Genomic DNA, 17145 nt, shown 5'->3' on the forward strand with positions numbered 1-17145 from the left:
AATTAAAAATTTGTATTGCAGTGAAATTCGTATAACATAAAAGTAGCCATTTAGAAGTGAACAGTTCAGTGACATTTAGTCCATTCACAATGCTGTGTGATCACCACCTCTACCTATTGCCAATGGTTTTCATCACCTTGAAAGAAAACCTGTACCCATTAAGCAGATACTACTCATTGGTCCCTCCCCTTAGCCTCTGTCAACCACTATTCTGCCTTCTGTCTCTATGAATTTACCTATTCTGGATATTTCATATAAGTGGACTCATACAATACAGGGCCTTTTGTGTCTGGCTTCTTTCACTTAGTATAATGATTTTGAGGTTTATCCACGCAGTAGTATGTGTTAGTATTTCATCCCTTATATATAAATATAATATTTTTTCCCCACAATTTGTTTATATGTTCATCAGTAGATGAACATTTGGCTTGTTTTCACAATAATTTTCTTTTGGGCATATACCTAGAAGTAGAATTGCTGGGTCATATAGTAATTTCTGTGTTTAATTTTTTGAGGAATTGTCAAACTGTTTTCCACAGTGGCTAACTTGTGAGTGCTCCACTTTCTCACGTCCTTGCCAATGCTTGTTATTTTCTGTTCTTTTTTTTTTTTAACTTTTAAAATTATAGTTATTCTAATAGATGCAAAGTGATATCTCATTGTGGTTTTGATTTGCATTTCCCTAATGACTACGGAGTACGTCAAAGCTGTATATTGTCACCCTGCTTATTTAACTTATATGCAGAGTACATCATGAGAAACGCTGAGCTGGAGGAAGCACAAGCTGAAATCAAGATTGCCAGGAGAAATATCAATAACCTCAGATACGCAGATGACACCATCCTTATGGTAGAAAGTGAAAAAGAACTAAAGAGCCTTTTGATGAAAGTGACAGAGGAGAGTGAAAAGTTGGCTTAAAGCTCAACACTCAGAAAACTAAGATCATGGCATCCGGTCCTATCACTTCATGGCAAATAGGTGGAGAAACAGTGGAAACAGTGGCTGACTTTATTTTTCTGGGCTCCAAAATCACTGCAGACAGTGATTGCAGTAATGAAATTAAAAGACGCTTACTCCTTGGAAGGAAAGTTATGACCAACCTAGATAGTGTATTAAAAAGCAGAGAAATTATTTTGTCAACAAAGGTCCGTCTAGTCAAGCCTATGATTTTTCCAGTGGTCATGCATGGATGTGAGAGTTGGACTATAAAGAAAGCTGAGTGCAGAAGAATTGATACTTTTGAATTGTGGTGTTGGAGAAGACTCTTGAGAGTCCTTGGGCTGTAAGGAGATCCAACCAGTTCATCTTAAAGGAGATCAGTCCTAGGTGTTCATTGCTAGGACTGATGTTGAAGCTGAAACTCCAATACTTTGGCCATCTGATGCGAAGAGCTGACTCATTTGAAAAGACCCTGATGCTGGGAGGGATTGGGGGCAAGAGGAGAAGGGGACAACAGAGGATGAGATGGTTGGATGGCATCACTGACTCGATGGACATGGGTTTGGGTGGACTCCAGGAGTTGATGGACAGGGAGGCCTGGCGTGCTGCGGTTCATGGGGTCGCAAAGAGTCGGACATGACTGAGCGACTGAACTGAACTGAATTATCACTTCCTTGGTTGCTCAGTGGTAAAGAATTCGCCTGCAATGCAGGAGACGCAGGTTTATTCCCTGTGTCGGTAAGTTCCCCTAGAGGAAAGTGAAAGTGAAAGTGAAGTCACTTAGTCATGTCTTAGTGGGACTCTTTGCTGTCCCATGGACTGTAACCTATCAGGCTCCTCCGGCCGTGGGATTTTCCAGGCAAGAATGCTGGAGTGGGTTGCCATTTCCTTCTCCAGGGGAGAAGGAAGATCTCCAGGGGATCTTCCTGACCCAGGGATCAAACCCCGGTCTCTTGCATTGCAGGCAGGTGCTTTACCATCTGAGCCACCAGGGAAAGGCATGGCATCCCGCTCCAGTATTCCTGCCTGAAGAATCACATGGTCACAGGAGCCTGACAGGCTACAGTCTATGGGGTTGCAAGGAGTCAGACACAACTGGAGTGGCTGAGTGCACACGCACGCAATGACTAACAATATTGAGCATCTTTTCATGTGTGTACTTGTTGGTCATCTATATAACTTCTTTGGAGAGACGTCTATTCAGCAAGTCCTTGGCCCATTTTTTGGACTGGGTTGTTTTTGTTGTTGAGTTGTAACAGTTCTTTACATATTCTGGATACTAGACTCTTATCAGTAGTATGACTTGCAAATATTTTTCTCCAATTCTAAAAGTTGTCTTTTGACTAGCTTCATAATATTCTTTGATACACAGAAGTTTTTAATTTTGATGAAGTCCAATTTATCTATTTTTTCTTTTGTTGTTTGTGTTTTTGGTTTAACACCTAAGAATCTACTGCCAAATCCAAGGTCACAAAGATTACGTCTATGTTTTCTTCGAAGTGTTTTATGGTTTTAGCTCTTATATTTAGGATGTTGATCTGTTTTAAGTCACTTTTGATATATGGTTTGAGTAGGAATCCAGCTTCATTCTTTGGCATGTAGATATCCAGTTGTGTAGCACCATTTGTTGAAGAGATTATTCTTTTCTCAATGAGTGGTCTTGGCATTCATGTACAAAATCATTGGCCGTAGATGTATGGGATGTGGATACTTCTGACTGTGAGAACTTTGGCAAGTCACTTAATTTTGAGTTTTTATTTTTCACCTATATAAGATGAAGAATATCCTCCTTTTCTCAGAGTCATCAGGATTAAATGGATTATATATGGAAACTGTCAGTCATAGTACCTGGCACACAGTAGTTTCCCCAGTAAATGTTGCTGCAAAAAATAGAGGCAGGGTAAGCAGTGCAACAGCTATCACCTCTATTCCTTATCCTTCCTCCTGTCTCCAGGACACAGGAGACCTAGACATAGAACTCTCTATTTTTGCTGAGTATATGCTTATATCCCCTGGATAAACATGCTGAGGGGGGAGGTCACAGTAGGGTGAAGGAACACTTAGCTAGAAATACAGGTAAGCAAAGAAAGTAGTTGTCATTCTTTAATAATTCAATCAACATGCTGACTTTGCCTGAATCTGTTTAAGGTTCTGGAGTTACAAAGGCAAAAGAGGTTTACAGAGCTCTCAGTCTAGAGGGAGAGACTGATGGGTTATTATAAAGCAGCATAACAAGTTCTGAGATAGAATGAAGCAGAGATTGCTGTGAGAATATGCAAGAAGAAAATAATTTTAGCTAGAGGATTCAAGGAAGTCTTCTGCAGAAAAGTGACACTTGACCTGAGTATTAAATGATTCACAGGAAGGAGTATGGAGGTGGACCAAAGGGAAAGTGTTAGGGTAGGAAGCACAGTATACAAAGCTATGAAGGCATGAACATATGTTCTGTGTTCTAGGAGATGTAAAATATTCTAAGGTGTTTGAAATATGGGAGAGAGCTAAGAGGTGCTGTGAGAAAATGGTTTGACTTTATTTAGATGGCCACTGGGAGCTGTTAATGAGGCTTAAACAGGGAAGTGACATGGTCAGATGTGTATTTTAGAGATTTACAGGGAGACCAGTATGTGGAAAATGAATGATTTGGAAGAAGATACTGCTAGAGGCAGGAAGAAGAGTTGGTAAGAGATGTATCAGTGAGGAAGGAGGATGGAGAGGAGGTGGGCTGTTAGTGTATTCATGGCAGATCAGATATGGGAGTGTGGGAGAGGAGGGAGGAACAAAGTCAGAGAAGAAAAAATGATGTTTGTTTTGGCAGATGGATACTGATGGAATTACCTAGTAGACAGTCTGTGTGTTGAGCAGGAACATTGGCCAGTGTAAAAAAGCATACATTGTTGCCTAGCCTGCAAAAGGGAGAAGTGAATTTTATTTGTTTTGCTCTTGACAATTAAAATATTAATAAATTTTATTTTCATACCAAAAGTATAAAGAAAAAAATTAAAATCTGTACTCCTACTACTCTTAAATAACCCCTGTTGAAAGGGAAAGAGGAGAATATATATTGTTAGAAAAAACGAACAGTTCAGAGAAGTGTAAAATGTAAAGTACAGGCTTCCCACCCCTCCCCACCACACCCCACCCCACCCCCCAGTCCTCTAGTCCCTTAACCACTGTTAACACTTTCTTGTGTTTCCTTCTAGGAAAAAAAACCAAGCATATACCCCCTGGATTCTGTATATCCCCAAAGAGGTCCTGCCACATACTACGTTTAAATGGTCTGTTCTATTGAGTAGATTGACCTCATTACTTTGCCAGACTTCACATCTGTCCTGGTGGGGTGGAGCTGTGAATTCACTGAGGGAAAGGCAGGATCTCCATGTCCCCAGCTCAGGCATGGAAACTGGATCAGCAGTAGGTGCTCAGCAAAGAATAACTAAATGAGTTGTTGCTGCATCTTGGAAATCTGAAGTCTTTGCCTGCAGTGCCAGTTGGTTAAGTGACTTCTTCAGCAAATATTTTCTGAGTTCTGACTAAGTGTGCAGTGTTCTGTGTGTGTGTCTGTGGTAAGGAGAGAAGGCAAAGGACTCAGTTCCTGGTTCCTGGCCTCACCAAAGGGCAGAACGGGAAAGGCCAGGAATCTTTTTCCAACCCTCCAGCTTTTTGAGGGAGAAACTGAGGTCCAGAATGAGATTCTGATTTACTAAAAGCCACATGGCCTATTGATGCCAAAGCTGGTCCTGGCACTTCAGAAGAGTGAGGGAATGGGGAAGGAGCATCTGGGGGTGCATTGGAGGGGTTGGTGAGCTACTCTGACTCTTTCTATCCCTTTCTCTCCTGCCATAAAAGTAGCAGAAATCCCCAACTCCAAATCCCTGGATAGAGGCAAAACCTTTGAGGTGCCCTATGCAGCCCATGGCCCTTGGGCTGTGCGTGATGGGCGGGACTGGCTGACATACTGTGTCTATGAGAGGCATCATGGCAGGCACAGGAGGAAGAGTGCTGGAGTGGGAGTTAGGAAGCCTGGATTCCAGAGCCAGTTCTGCCATACCCCACCATACTGCTATGGGCCAGTCACATCTTTTCTCCTCTGAATGTGGAGGTGGGCCTAACAAAATTTCCAAGGTCCTTCCTGCCATTATTGCTCTCTAATTGTAAGATGCTATATTTAATCAATGATAGGAAATAAGATTTTAGGATTCTGTAATTCTAATGACCTGGTTTTTTAAGAATTCAGGATGCTGCCTGAAGTCTCTTACACTGTGTAGAATCCTATGTTGTGAGACTTGACCTTGCTGTGTAGTAGGAAGGGGCTCCATAAACATTTTTAAATTTGAGACCAAGGCTAAAGAGACCAGACACCTTTCTTCAAAGAGTGAAGAGCCAGGCAGGGTTCATGAAGTGGGTCTAGATCACCAACAAACAATGAGAAGTGGGGCAGGCTGACATGAAATATAGACACCATCTCAGAGGCCTGGCTGGAGCCTCTGGTAACCTTAGAAAGACCTGACACGGGGAGTTAACCCCATTTTACCCAGGGGGAAACTGAGGTTTGGGGATGGGAACAGAGGCACTGCTTCCAGTTGCCCAGAGGTCTTGTTCTTCCTCTAGTGTTCTTTCTACACATTGGGCAGGACTTGCTGCAACACTGCTGTCTGTGAGGGAAGCTGGACTGCAGGGGAACCAGGTCCCAGGTCCTGAAGGAACTTAGAGCAGTGGACCCAATCACCCTCCTCCCAACCCCCATGGACTGTATGGACTGTAGCCCATCAGGCTCTTGTGTCTGTGGAATTCTCCAGCCCAGGATCTCCTAGGGGCTCGCTAAAAATCGAGGTTCAGGGACCCTGCTCCCAGACAGATTCACAGATTCACTTGGGGGGTATTTTCTAGTTGGGATCTGGTTATCTATTTTTGTGTATCCTTTAACTTTGGAAGGAGACACTCTAGTCTGGTTTCTTTTCGGTGAAAAACAACACAGAAACAGAAATTTAAGCAGTCTGAGAGCCCTGGGTTGGGGTCCCAACTTCGCTGCTGACCCACTGAGAAATCTGTGGGAGCAGATTGTATGTATTCTGCAAGAAAGCTTTGAAAGCACTTTTACTTCCACTGCCTCCACGTTAGCAGGCTTGGCGGGTCCCATTTGACCAGGAGAAAGCTGACGCTGGACGAGGGAAGAAGGGTCTTGTCTCAGCCTCTGGGAGAGGCGAAGAAGAGCCAGGTTGAGTCCGGCTCTCCTGATACCGAATGCCTCTCGCCCCCCTGGCCGGCCCAGCCCCGACTACCGAGCCCAGGCTCTGCAGCCCGCGGCGCCGCCCCGCGGGCCATCCCCGATCGGCAGCGGGCGGAGGGGGGCCCGGGCAGCACCCAGCGCCGCCGGCCGCCGCCTGTCAAACCCTCCAGCCTGCCTCGCGCGCGGCTGGCCCTGGCCCGCAGCCGCGGAGGCCCCGCCCTCGCGCCGCGATTGGCTTCGGCGGGGCGGCCGCAGCGAGTTAGTGGCTGGAGAGGCTGTCAGGCAGGCTGAGGCCCCGCCCCCACCCCGGGATGCCGCCCCGCTGGCCGCTGCGGCTGCGGGGGCTGCCGCGCCAGTGGAGGCGCGCCGAGCCGTGGGCCCCGCGAGCGAGCTGCAGCAGCCGCTGCGAGGTGAGTGGGGGCGAGGTGAGAGGGGGTGCGGCCCGCGGCCCGGGAAGGAGGAGGGCGCCCGGCCGACAGCCAAGTCTGGTGTCCCAGGAACGGTGAACTGGGGAGTTTGGGGATCGCGCGGGGAGCACGAGGGGAAAGGAGAGTTTGGGGCCCGGGTCCGTTTTCCAGGAGGGATGATGGAAGGCCCAAGGCTCTGTGGAGGGGCACCCAGCGCGCGCGCATGGTGAGCGTGAGACTGTTTAGCTACTAGTGTTGCTGAGAGTCTGAACTGGTGCATGAAGATAGAATGTATGGCACGTCTTGTTTCCGAGTGTGCACTTGCGGGGTGTGCTTGGTGTGCGTGGGAGCGGGCGTGCATGGGTTGTCGACTTTTTGCAGGTTTGCACGCGTGATCGGTTCGTTTTCTCCGCTGCGCGTGGGAGTGTGCGTCTCGGTGCGTGTAGGGGTTCACGTTGCGGGAGTGAGCACACACCCTCCGACTCCCATTTTCGCAGCTTGTGTGTGGTGGTATCTCAGAGGGTCTGCCCGCGGGCCTGCGGGTGAGTAGTCGGCTGTCCCTGCGCTCAGCCGGATCCCAGAGCGCCCACGAGGCGAGGTGTGCAGCCCGTGACCCATTCTGAGCAGTCTCCGCGGCTCTGCCAGTACCCTGCTCCGGGAATCTCTGCCGTCAGCTGCGTGTCCCACTGGGTGACGTGCACAGGCGCTCTCACTTCTCCAGGCCTCAGTTTCCCCGTTCGTCCAAAGAGGACTGGATGGGGGCAGATTGGGTAGCTGGGCCCTCCACGAGTCAGGGAAGGACACGCTAGATGTTCCTGCGCCCTGGAGGGGACTTTTTCCGCGGATCAGGTAGGTTTGTCACGTTAGGGTGAGTGTGGTGGCGCTGAGGAGGAATAAACGGAGGGATGGTGACCTGCTCAAACATCATCCCCTGGACAAGAAGGGGATAGCTCCGCTCATTCTGACGCGCCTGTGCTTTCTTCCCTCCGCAGAAGCCCGGCGCGACCCCCAGCGGTGCGCCCCGCCCCGGCGCCATGCACTGCGAAGTGGCGGAGGCGCACTCAGACAAGAGGCCGAAGGAGGCCCCCGGCGCTCCAGGACCCGGCCGGGGGCCCGCTGGCCTCGGCCCGCACATGGCCTTCAGGGTCACCGTGAGCGGCGGGGGCTGCGGGGATGGGGGTCCGCGTGACTTGCTGCCCCGGCCTCCCGCGCCACCGCGCGCCCACGACCTCCTTCGGCCCCGGAGTCCCCGAGACTACGGTCCGTCCAAGGCCTCCGCCGCTGCCGCCGGTAAGGGTGAGTATGGCCCCGCCGACGTGTTTGGCCACCGGCGTGGAGAGATTCGGGTCGTCTGATTCCACCGCAGGCCTTTGTAGGAATCTTCCCAAGCACTTGGTAGAACTTTCTCCAGAGTTCATCAGTTTTCTCGCGAGTTGTTTGGGATTCGCTTGTCATTCTGAAACGGTGACTGTCTAGGAAGCACCTAATTTAAACTCAGTAAACCTATGGCGGGGGGCGGGGGCATGTGTGTTTAGAAAGCTCAGATTACATAATTTTGCTTCTGTATGTTTCTGATAAAAGTTGTGTGAAATTTGTCAAAACCTTATTATAAATTAGGATGAGTAGCAATTCGAGTATGTCTGTCTCTGAACCTGCTAACAGCATACTTTGAAGTATTCCAGTCTTCCTCAGTAACAAAACCCAGAAGCCTTCAACCAGATCCCTTCCCTGTTGGGACCTCAGTTTCCCGATCTGTCAAGTAAGGAATTAATTGTACCAGATGATTTCTGGATTCCTGATGGAAAATTTTATGAATCTGTAGTCTAGCCTGAGTGAAGTCCTGACTTTAACAATGGCTGTTACATACTTGATGCTTCAGAGTCATAGTCTTTGGTCAAAAGTTAGTTTGTAATACCCTTCCTGTACCCAATGAGGCTGGTGGGTATAAGGTGCAGGCTCCAGTATAATTAATGGGTCAAAGTCAGTGATGAGGCTGGATTCTCATGAACACGTTCTTCTCATCACAGTTAATGATTATTGAGCCATTATTTATAAGTTTCACACTGACAGATAATTAACCAGAAATTGGAGAAATTGTTGAGGCACTATATCTTTCCCCTCATCTACTTTTTTCCACTGGGAAAAAAGCAAAGCTTTGGTTTTTCATTATTTCATTGTTTGGGACCTCTTGGTTCTATTTCTAGTTGATAATTCTTAAGGAAGACAAAAAGTTTGTTTTATGGCTCCGTAGGCATCATTACTTTAGCATCAATTGGCAACTTAGAAATGGTAGGGTGGCTTACTTTTAGGGATGAGAGCTCCTTTAGGGTAAAAAAAAACACCTCTCTAATTAAAAGACTGGTAAAGTGAAATAAACATACTTTTTGCTTTTTAATGAAAATACCTGGCTTTGTAGGAGAGCACTATTTCTTGTCTGTTGTTTTAAATTCAGTCTCTTCTCCAAGAGATAGAGGTCATTTTTAAAAGATATAGAGGGAAACGCTTTAACGTATTATTGTTGGAATACACATATGAGGTTCCCTTTTACTAGGAAGAGAGGAGGGCTGTGCAGCAAGACATGAGTAATATTTGCAGCCCCGAGCTCCCTCACTTGCTCCCCTCCTGTAGACAATCCTCCCTTAAATAGATACCCTCTTGCAACATTTTGTGTTTTTAAAAAAATAGCTGTCAACTGAAGATCTCAGTTCTCTGCAGACCTAATAAATTGCTCTCCCAAACATAGCCTTTGTTCCAAGCTCTGGTTAGAGACCTTTCATGTGGATGCATTTGTTGTGTACAACTTTCTGACGTCCAAAGTTGTGGTTAGAGACCTTTCATGTGTATGCATTAGTTGTGTACAATCTTCTGACGTCCATTCTCCTAAACCCCAATTATTTTTATCCGCATGCCCCCAGTGTCTAAAATATGAGATCTTTAAATCAGGATTGTGTTTGGAAAGGGCAGAGGGGGGTAAAAGAATGGGAGGAAGCACCTCTTTCTTTGTACCTTAAGATGGTTATACTGATTAAGCTTTTTGTAAGAGGCTTCTGTTTTCTTCACAGCCTCCAGTGAGGATGGTGGGGGTCAGATTTGTCATACCCTTTTGAAAGATGAGGAAACTGAGGCCTGCTGGGTAGGGGTCTCTGGCCAGCCCACAGGTTATGGACTTAGGCTTGAAGAGGCTTCCGACTTGGCTTCTGTCTTTCTAGGCGAATTTTTTCCCCTGTAGTCAAGTTGCACAGTGGCCTGAGAGAAAATCAGAGCTGGGCAACCTTCTCAAAGAGGCCATAAAAGAAACCTTCTTGCTGCCCCCATTCCTACCCAGATACTCCCTAGACCTCATAACCCTTTGAATATTTGGTGTCTAGCTCCAAGTCTCAGGCTTACTGGAAACAGAAGACAAGGATACCAACTGAAAAATATTTATTGACTGTGCTGGAAATTCTAAGACCTTGCCACCTAGGATCTGTGGGACTGTTATTTCCTTCTCTGAGCCTTAGTTTCCTCATTTGTAAATCTACCGTGAGACAGAAAGACGGAGGAGAGTACTAGTGATCTATGGTGTCAGAGGGCCACCTCAGTGCCTGGTTAATTTGGAGATGGCTCTTGTGATGTGTTTAACCTTCTCAACCGCTGGTTTTTCATTTGCACGAGAGGTAATAATGCTTCCTTTCCAAGGGAAAATGAAACAGTTGTAAGAATATAAACTGAAAAGGAAGAAGGGTTCACATTTATTAATTTGTGTAGGGCACCATTATGGTCAGCTGTATTTGAGACAAAGAGGGTGGGGCGAGAAGGGAGGAAGGTTTGATGTTTTTTAATTGTTGACTTTCACGACTTTTAACTGGTGTCCTAGCCAGAGGAAGCTGAGAGGAGCCAAGCTTCAGGTCTTTTGTGGCCAGTGCTGCCCGGTGACGGCAGAGACGACAGTATTGCTTGGTTTGGAATCAGGTTTCAGATGCTCTGCCTTCTTGTTTCTCGGACAGACCCTAAACTGAGGCGGGGCGTGAGCTCTCAAACCCGGCAGCTTATCCATAAATGTCAGGGTCCTCTGGATTTTCAGATCTGGAGTTAGGAGGCACTGGGGATTGTGCAACGTCATGGACTAACATTGTCATCATTTACAATAAGAATCGCAATCTGTTTATGGCAGAATCCCGTTTATCCAGATTCCAAACAGCTGAAAAGGCCAAATTACCAGATGCTGCGCTTTTTCTTTCTTTTTATTAAACACCCAACACTCTGCTTGTGGAAGTTCTGACAAGGAAAGAAGGTAAACATCTGGACTTTATGGCGGCGGTCAGCTTTGTGGCGCTGCCTCGGTGAAGCTCGTTCTCTGTGCACGGTGCTTTACAGTTTTTAGCGTGTGTCCTGCACACGTTCTTTCATCAGCCTTCACGCCAGCTGAGCTCTGCCTACCTTGTGGGCTGTTCCGAGGGGACAGATGTAAAAGCTCTTTGCAGTTTGTATCTGCAGGCAGATCCTGACTCTTACTACTGTGATTCCCATTTTATAGATGAAGACATTAAGGTTCAAGGATGTGCTTAAGGCTACAGACAGTAAGTGGCAGTTTCTAAGGCTTCCCATTCCACAACTCCTGCCTTCTATGTGTGTGTGTTGGTGGCCGAGAGCTGGCGTTCGTGACGGCTTCCCAAACGTTCCCAGAGAATTGAAACTATTTTTGCTGTTGGTATTTCTTCTGTCTTGAATCTTCGGAATTTGGTAACGAGTATCTGTGCCATCTTTAGAAAACTTCTTAGTTTACCAAATGATTCTGTTTGACCAGAATTGCTGCTGTCAGACCAAACCAGATAATGAGCTTACTATTTAATTCTCAGCAACTCACTGGACCCTTTTCACTGTGTCCTGAGACTGGACACATCCTAGCAAATAAAAAGGAGGCTGATGATCATGACAAATGTGACAAATGTTGTTTGTCAACAGCCATCATACTGTGGCTAAAAATTCCCAAAGTAGTCAATCTTATAACTGAAAGAAAAAGTATATGTATTTTTTCTTTAAAAATGAAAACAAAGAAGGAATGCAGTTGTAGGTTGTGTGCAGACGCATTAATGACTGGAGGTGGAGAGTAAGACATGACGGTTTTTGGTTGGCATTACCTCGTAGAGTTTCTTCATTTGAATCAGAAGCCACTGTGATGTTCTGGGGAGGTTTTGGAGAGGCCAGCGCATCCATAATAGAAAGGTATGAGTTATTTTGAAAGCATTTACCCCCTCCGGCTCTAGTGGGCAATTTGCTTGCATTTCATCCATTTTAAAGTGCTGGTCCTGTGATCCGGAAATAATCAGATCCAAATTTCTTCAGTGCTTGAGGTTTCAAATAAGGGGGAGAAAAACCTGCTGGCCAAATGTCAGGCTCAGTGAGACAAAGAGAAACATGTATGTGTGTGGGTACACAAATAAGATAGGAACATGTTGCGTCTACAGCCATAAGAATTATGTATCCGACAAATCTTTTATAGACATGTAGCGGAAATACAATTCCCAAAGATTCCCAAAGAATCTTGGGTGGCTAGAATTTCTCTTCCCTTTCTGCCTCCCAAGCTCTGTAGAAGCTGCTAAGACCTGGAGTGCAAAATGGAAAGGGAACCAGTGCATGAGATCGTAACTTACTTAGGGTTCCTTATTGCTGACTCGTTTACCTGTAGTACTCAGCTGGGCTGAGGTCTCAGGACTGTCTTAGCTGCGGAATTATATCGATAGGCTGTGTTGCTCCACCTCTGATTAAAAAACGTGTTTTTTTATATACCATGGTTTTCCTTCACACATCTCCTCCTTCAGAAAAAAACCAAAACTCACCCTATCTTTAAGTTCTTCATCTCCCTGCGTTACAGTTGCGTGAGAAGCTAAGTGAGCCAGCACACTTATTTTTACAGTGCGTTAAAATCCCATTACAGGCATAAGTGCACAATGAATCATTTTAAAAAAATATATTCTTATGTTCTTTGTTCTGAATGTTGCATAATTATCATCATTTTCTTCGGTTTTATTTTGTGGAGTTTGGCAAGCATCCTAGAAAAGGGGAGAAGCTAAAGTTTGGAATGGGGTTTTCCATCCTTTTTTGGATAGGAATAGGAAAAAAAACCAAACAAATAAATACCAACTTTATTTGTAAATGGACCAGTCACTAACTGGGACTTTTGCATAGGGAAGATAATTTCCCTTCTTTCAATTTTCCTAGAAAATAATTCTATGTTTTGAGGCTGACACGGTGGTACTTCAACAACTTCACCTTTTATCTATGATTATATTCAAAGTTAAATTAGAATGTGTGGCTTGCTTATTTTTTTCCTAATACAGATTTTAGTTGCAGTTAATTTGGACCTGGAGACTTGTGTTGTTTCTTCTGGTAGGGGGTAGTTTATTTCTGTGTTTAAAGAAACAAAGACATTGAGTTCAAGGGGGAGAAGAAATGAAACAAATTCTGCCCTGGGCTTTGAAAAATTCAACGGCAACATGCAGAAAGCCCAGCTGTGATACCAGGGCCAGGAAAAAAGAGCAAACTCCTGAAATATTTGTGCTGCTCGCCTTCCCTGTGCTAATGAGTCTAGCAGTTTAAAAACGGACTTCTTGTTTATCAACAGCCACTGCCCGACTTAATAGTTTACAATGAAAAAAAAAAAATGCTTTCAGCATTAGAAGCAAAGTCCGGGACTGATAGCTGAGTTACTGAATTAAGGGAAGCAGAAAAGAAGGGAGGGGGGAGGTAAGTTTTGTGGCTGCCTTGGTGTCCTAAAGCCTTATGAGAAACTGAAAGAAAACAGAGCCCTGGGGTGGGATGGGGTGGAAGAAATGCAACCCTGACCAGTGGTCTTTTAGTTTAAAGTCACTTGAAGCATCTGTTTTCTTCTTTTCTCCGTCGTCCCCTTTACTCTAAAGGGTTATTCCTTCAGAAGGTTTCCGGTGGGTCGAGGCGGATTGTGTTAGCATTACGAGCTGTGTTTTTAAAGTCAGCATTTGAGTCAGACGCACTGAGAGGAGCCTTCAGTCCGTTCACTGAATAATGCATTTCCTGTATGGCCTGAATTTTTTTGGTGGTTATGGTTGGCCCTGTCTGGAGCAAACACATGCACCATTGTACAGACTCAATGCATGTGGGCCCAGCCCTTGGCTCTGAGCCTCGGTTTCCCCATCTGTGAAATGGGAAGCACTTGGTTGGGATGACCTATAGTCCCTTCCTGGTCCGTTGCTCCAGGATTCCACATGAACTTGGCTGGGGCAGTTGGGAAGGATATAGAGTACAGAAAAAGGTCTGGTTCTCGACTTGACCTCTTGGAACTCTTGATTCCTGAAGCTGACTACAGAAGGAACTGGAAGAGGAAGAGATGTCAATTAACCTTTACTGAGCACCTACTCTGTGCCAGGTCTAGCAGTTCGTAGCTGTCATTGCATTTAATAGAGCCCAATAACCCTATGAGAAAAGGAGGCATTATTCTGAATTTACAGATCAGGGAAATGAGGCTTGGAAAAGTTGAGCAATTTGTCTAAACAGTGAGCTCCATATTTAATTTGCAGTGACTCACTGTACAGAAAGTAGGTGGTAGAGCCTGGGATTTGAACCCAGCTCTATCTGACAGCAAAGCCGGTGCTTTCCTCCTAAAGCAGGGGTCCTCAACCTCCGGGATCTAACACCTGATGATCTGAGGTGGAGCTGATGTAATAATAATAGAAATAATGTGCACAATAATGTAATGCGCTTGAATCGTTGCCAAACCACCCGCACTACTCCCGGCCCATGGAAAAATCATCTTCTACAAGACAGGTCCCTCATGCCAAAAAGGTTGGGGACCGCTCCTCTAGAGCACAGAGCTCTCAACTACAGCTTTTAAAACCCACGCAGCGGCTAAGAGTCATGGTGGCTCTAGCATGTGTCTCCGAACCCTGGGGGACAGCAGTGGAAGGCCACAGTCAGGACCAGACAACCAGTCCCTCGGGCAGACTGCGGTCTCAGCTCACAGGCTGAGGTGTGACTTTTTTTCTTTTTTTTGAGGTGTGACTTAAGGGGAGACTCTGCCTTCACTGGGTCTCTCCCCACTACTCTCTGCTGCAGAAATGGGGGGAGGACAGTGGTTCCCAGTTGTGACATGGGGGTCCTCAGGCAAGGAGCCTGAGACTGGAGGGCCCCTGGAAGCAGACCCCTCTGAGAAGCAGCGTACACACACCCCACTGGTTACTGCAGGTTCACGTCCCATTTGAGCCTGTCATACAGTGGGAGCTCTGTTGCCCAAGCCCTGGCTGCGATCTCCCTTCTGCTGGTCATGAAGACTTCTGTTCAAAGAGAATTCCTCATGATCCCACTACACTTGGTGTGTAGAATGCATGCTTCACTGGGCATGATGGCTGGAGATCTATTAACTAATTATTTCTTATTAAACGCCTGGTGGGATGAAGAAAGGCTTGCGGGGGAGAGCAGGCCAGGTATCAGAGTGAACTAGAGTTTGTGGGAAATGGGTCTTTGGTGTCAAATGATGAATGAGTCAAATGCCCCTCTCTGGAAGGAAGAGGTCCCACTGCTGGCTTGGGTCTGTGGCCTTGCACGGGGATGTGTGTGTGTTTGTGAGAATGTATGTGAACGTGGACATTCTCAAGGGGTCATATTTTTTCTGAAGTGGAAATTGTAGGAGGCTTTAGGCTTGCCCAAAGCTCCTTTGCCTTTAGATGTTGACCCTGGGTCTGAAAGTGAGAGCCGGAAGAGGTGTCAAGGATGGCCTGGTTGCCTTGTGGCCCAGCCTCTTCTTATTTATGTCTTTTTTAGCAACTGGATTACTTTTTTAGATGTTGTTGCTTTTGTTTTTAAGTAACAGGTTTGATGGCAAAGCTTTGGCAAGAAACCAGGGAGTATTATAAACTCGGCTTTAAAAACACAGATCCCATTTGCTGTTTTAAGCTCTCCGGAGGGCTGGAGATTGGGTTTATTTTGGAACGTTGTTGGACTATATGAATTACTTCTCTGAGGCTTGGGTATTTAATACCTAATAGAAGTTTGTATAAGAGTTGATGATGTATTTTGCCGACTTTCCAACCCTGTAAATAAATTACACGTGCCGGCAGAGGCTGCCAGGATCCACTGTGTCAATTGAAGCTTAATTTTTATCCCAAACCACTTAATACTTTTGTCCTAGCGAGTAGAGAAAGTTCCCAGGGTTTTGCCCAGCAGCGGGCCCATTCCAAGACATAGACGGCTACACCAGCCTGTGAATAGGGCTCTGTGGATTCACCGATCTTGACACAGTTTTCAGTGGTTAAGTAGCTTCAGCCCTCTCAAGTCCAACCCTCCAGGCAGAGAATGATAATATAATTTTAAGTGTATCGTAAAAATGAAACCCAATCGCTTCCACTCCCCAAACCTGTCTCGCTCCCCTTCTCTCTGGAGAAAACGGCCGTAATTGTGTGTTTAATCTCAAGACCGCCCGTGCATTTTATCTTATTTGAGTGCAAAGCCCAGGTAATAACGTTGGCATTTCCAACGCGAAACAAAATAGGGTTTCTAATTTGGAGACACTATTAAATATTTCATGCTTCAACCAAACTCAATTCTTTTTTCCTATAATAAGTTTAAATATTAATTCTCTGGAATGTCAGATGCCTAAAGCTAGGCATTTAGTGATCTACAGTTTCAAGTATCTCGAAGAAGGTTTATGAAACAGGATATTTCACTGGGAGGGATGAGTAGTGTGTTTCAGAGATATCTGAATTCAAGGCAGCGTCTTCTGATTTACTTTTTAAAGGGAAAAGGTCATAAAATAAGTTGCTTTATGTGCTGAAGGATTAAGTGGCTTAGGCTGAAATAACAGCGGAGACTTTACTGTTTTTCCCCTGTTATATTTTAGCAATGCTTTTTGGGGGGAGGGGGTGGGTCATTTTCCCGCCTGCTTGTCTCCTCCCCCTCCCAACCAGATGGCTTTAATTCTAACCAAATCCCACGCTGAGGCCAAATGATTGATCAAACAGTCATTTGTACTTACGTAGCTCTCTTTGTGAGAATGTCTCTGCATTAGAGCTTTGGCTGGGCTCGGCTCATCTTCGGGACTTCAGATGGTTGATTTCCAGCCTGGAGAGGTGGAGGTATAGGCACGGGTGGAGGGCAAAATTCCCAGACCTTCAATCCCCAAAGAGTTCCCCGCTTTAAGTCTTCTTGTTACTTCCCACCCCTGACAGCAGGGTATCCCAAGTTTTCTAAACATAAGGACAAAAATCTCTCCCCTGTGATAGCTGTTATATTTTTTATCTACTGATGGAGAAGATACCTGGAGGTTACTAGTTTTAAGGGCCATTTTAAAGAGATTTGTATTTTATCAATCACTCACATATCTGCAGTGATATCGGTTTGTTCCAGAGATAGTCTTTGGCACATGCTTTCAAGCTCTCCCCTGAAATTATATCTTGGCTTGTAGATTAGCAGCTAGTTGACTGAGGGAAAAATCTGAGCACCTTGGTCTGGCGTTCAAAGCCTTCTGGCCAATCCAGTTCCATCTCTTCCTTTTTTTTTTTTTTTTTAAAGGAAATGAATTTATTTATTTTTAAATTAACTAATTTGGCTGCATTGTGTCTT

The 17145-nt window shown here is 45.6% G+C and overlaps 1 protein-coding gene across 1 annotated transcript in view; it reads left to right on the forward strand.

The window, feature by feature from the left end:
- Positions 1–6513: 6513 nt before the first annotated feature.
- GLIS1 (GLIS family zinc finger 1) overlaps positions 6514–17145 on the forward strand; it is a 238709-nt gene continuing 228077 nt past the window's right edge. The window contains exons 1-2 of the mRNA XM_065928993.1: positions 6514–6576; positions 7566–7869. Of these exons, the coding sequence (XP_065785065.1) occupies positions 7608–7869 (262 nt within the window). The 5' untranslated portion in view covers positions 6514–6576; positions 7566–7607. The remainder of the gene's footprint in view (positions 6577–7565; positions 7870–17145) is intronic.

This window comes from Muntiacus reevesi, chromosome 1 (assembly GCF_963930625.1).
Source record: "Muntiacus reevesi chromosome 1, mMunRee1.1, whole genome shotgun sequence".
Classification (NCBI taxonomy): domain Eukaryota; kingdom Metazoa; phylum Chordata; class Mammalia; order Artiodactyla; family Cervidae; genus Muntiacus; species Muntiacus reevesi.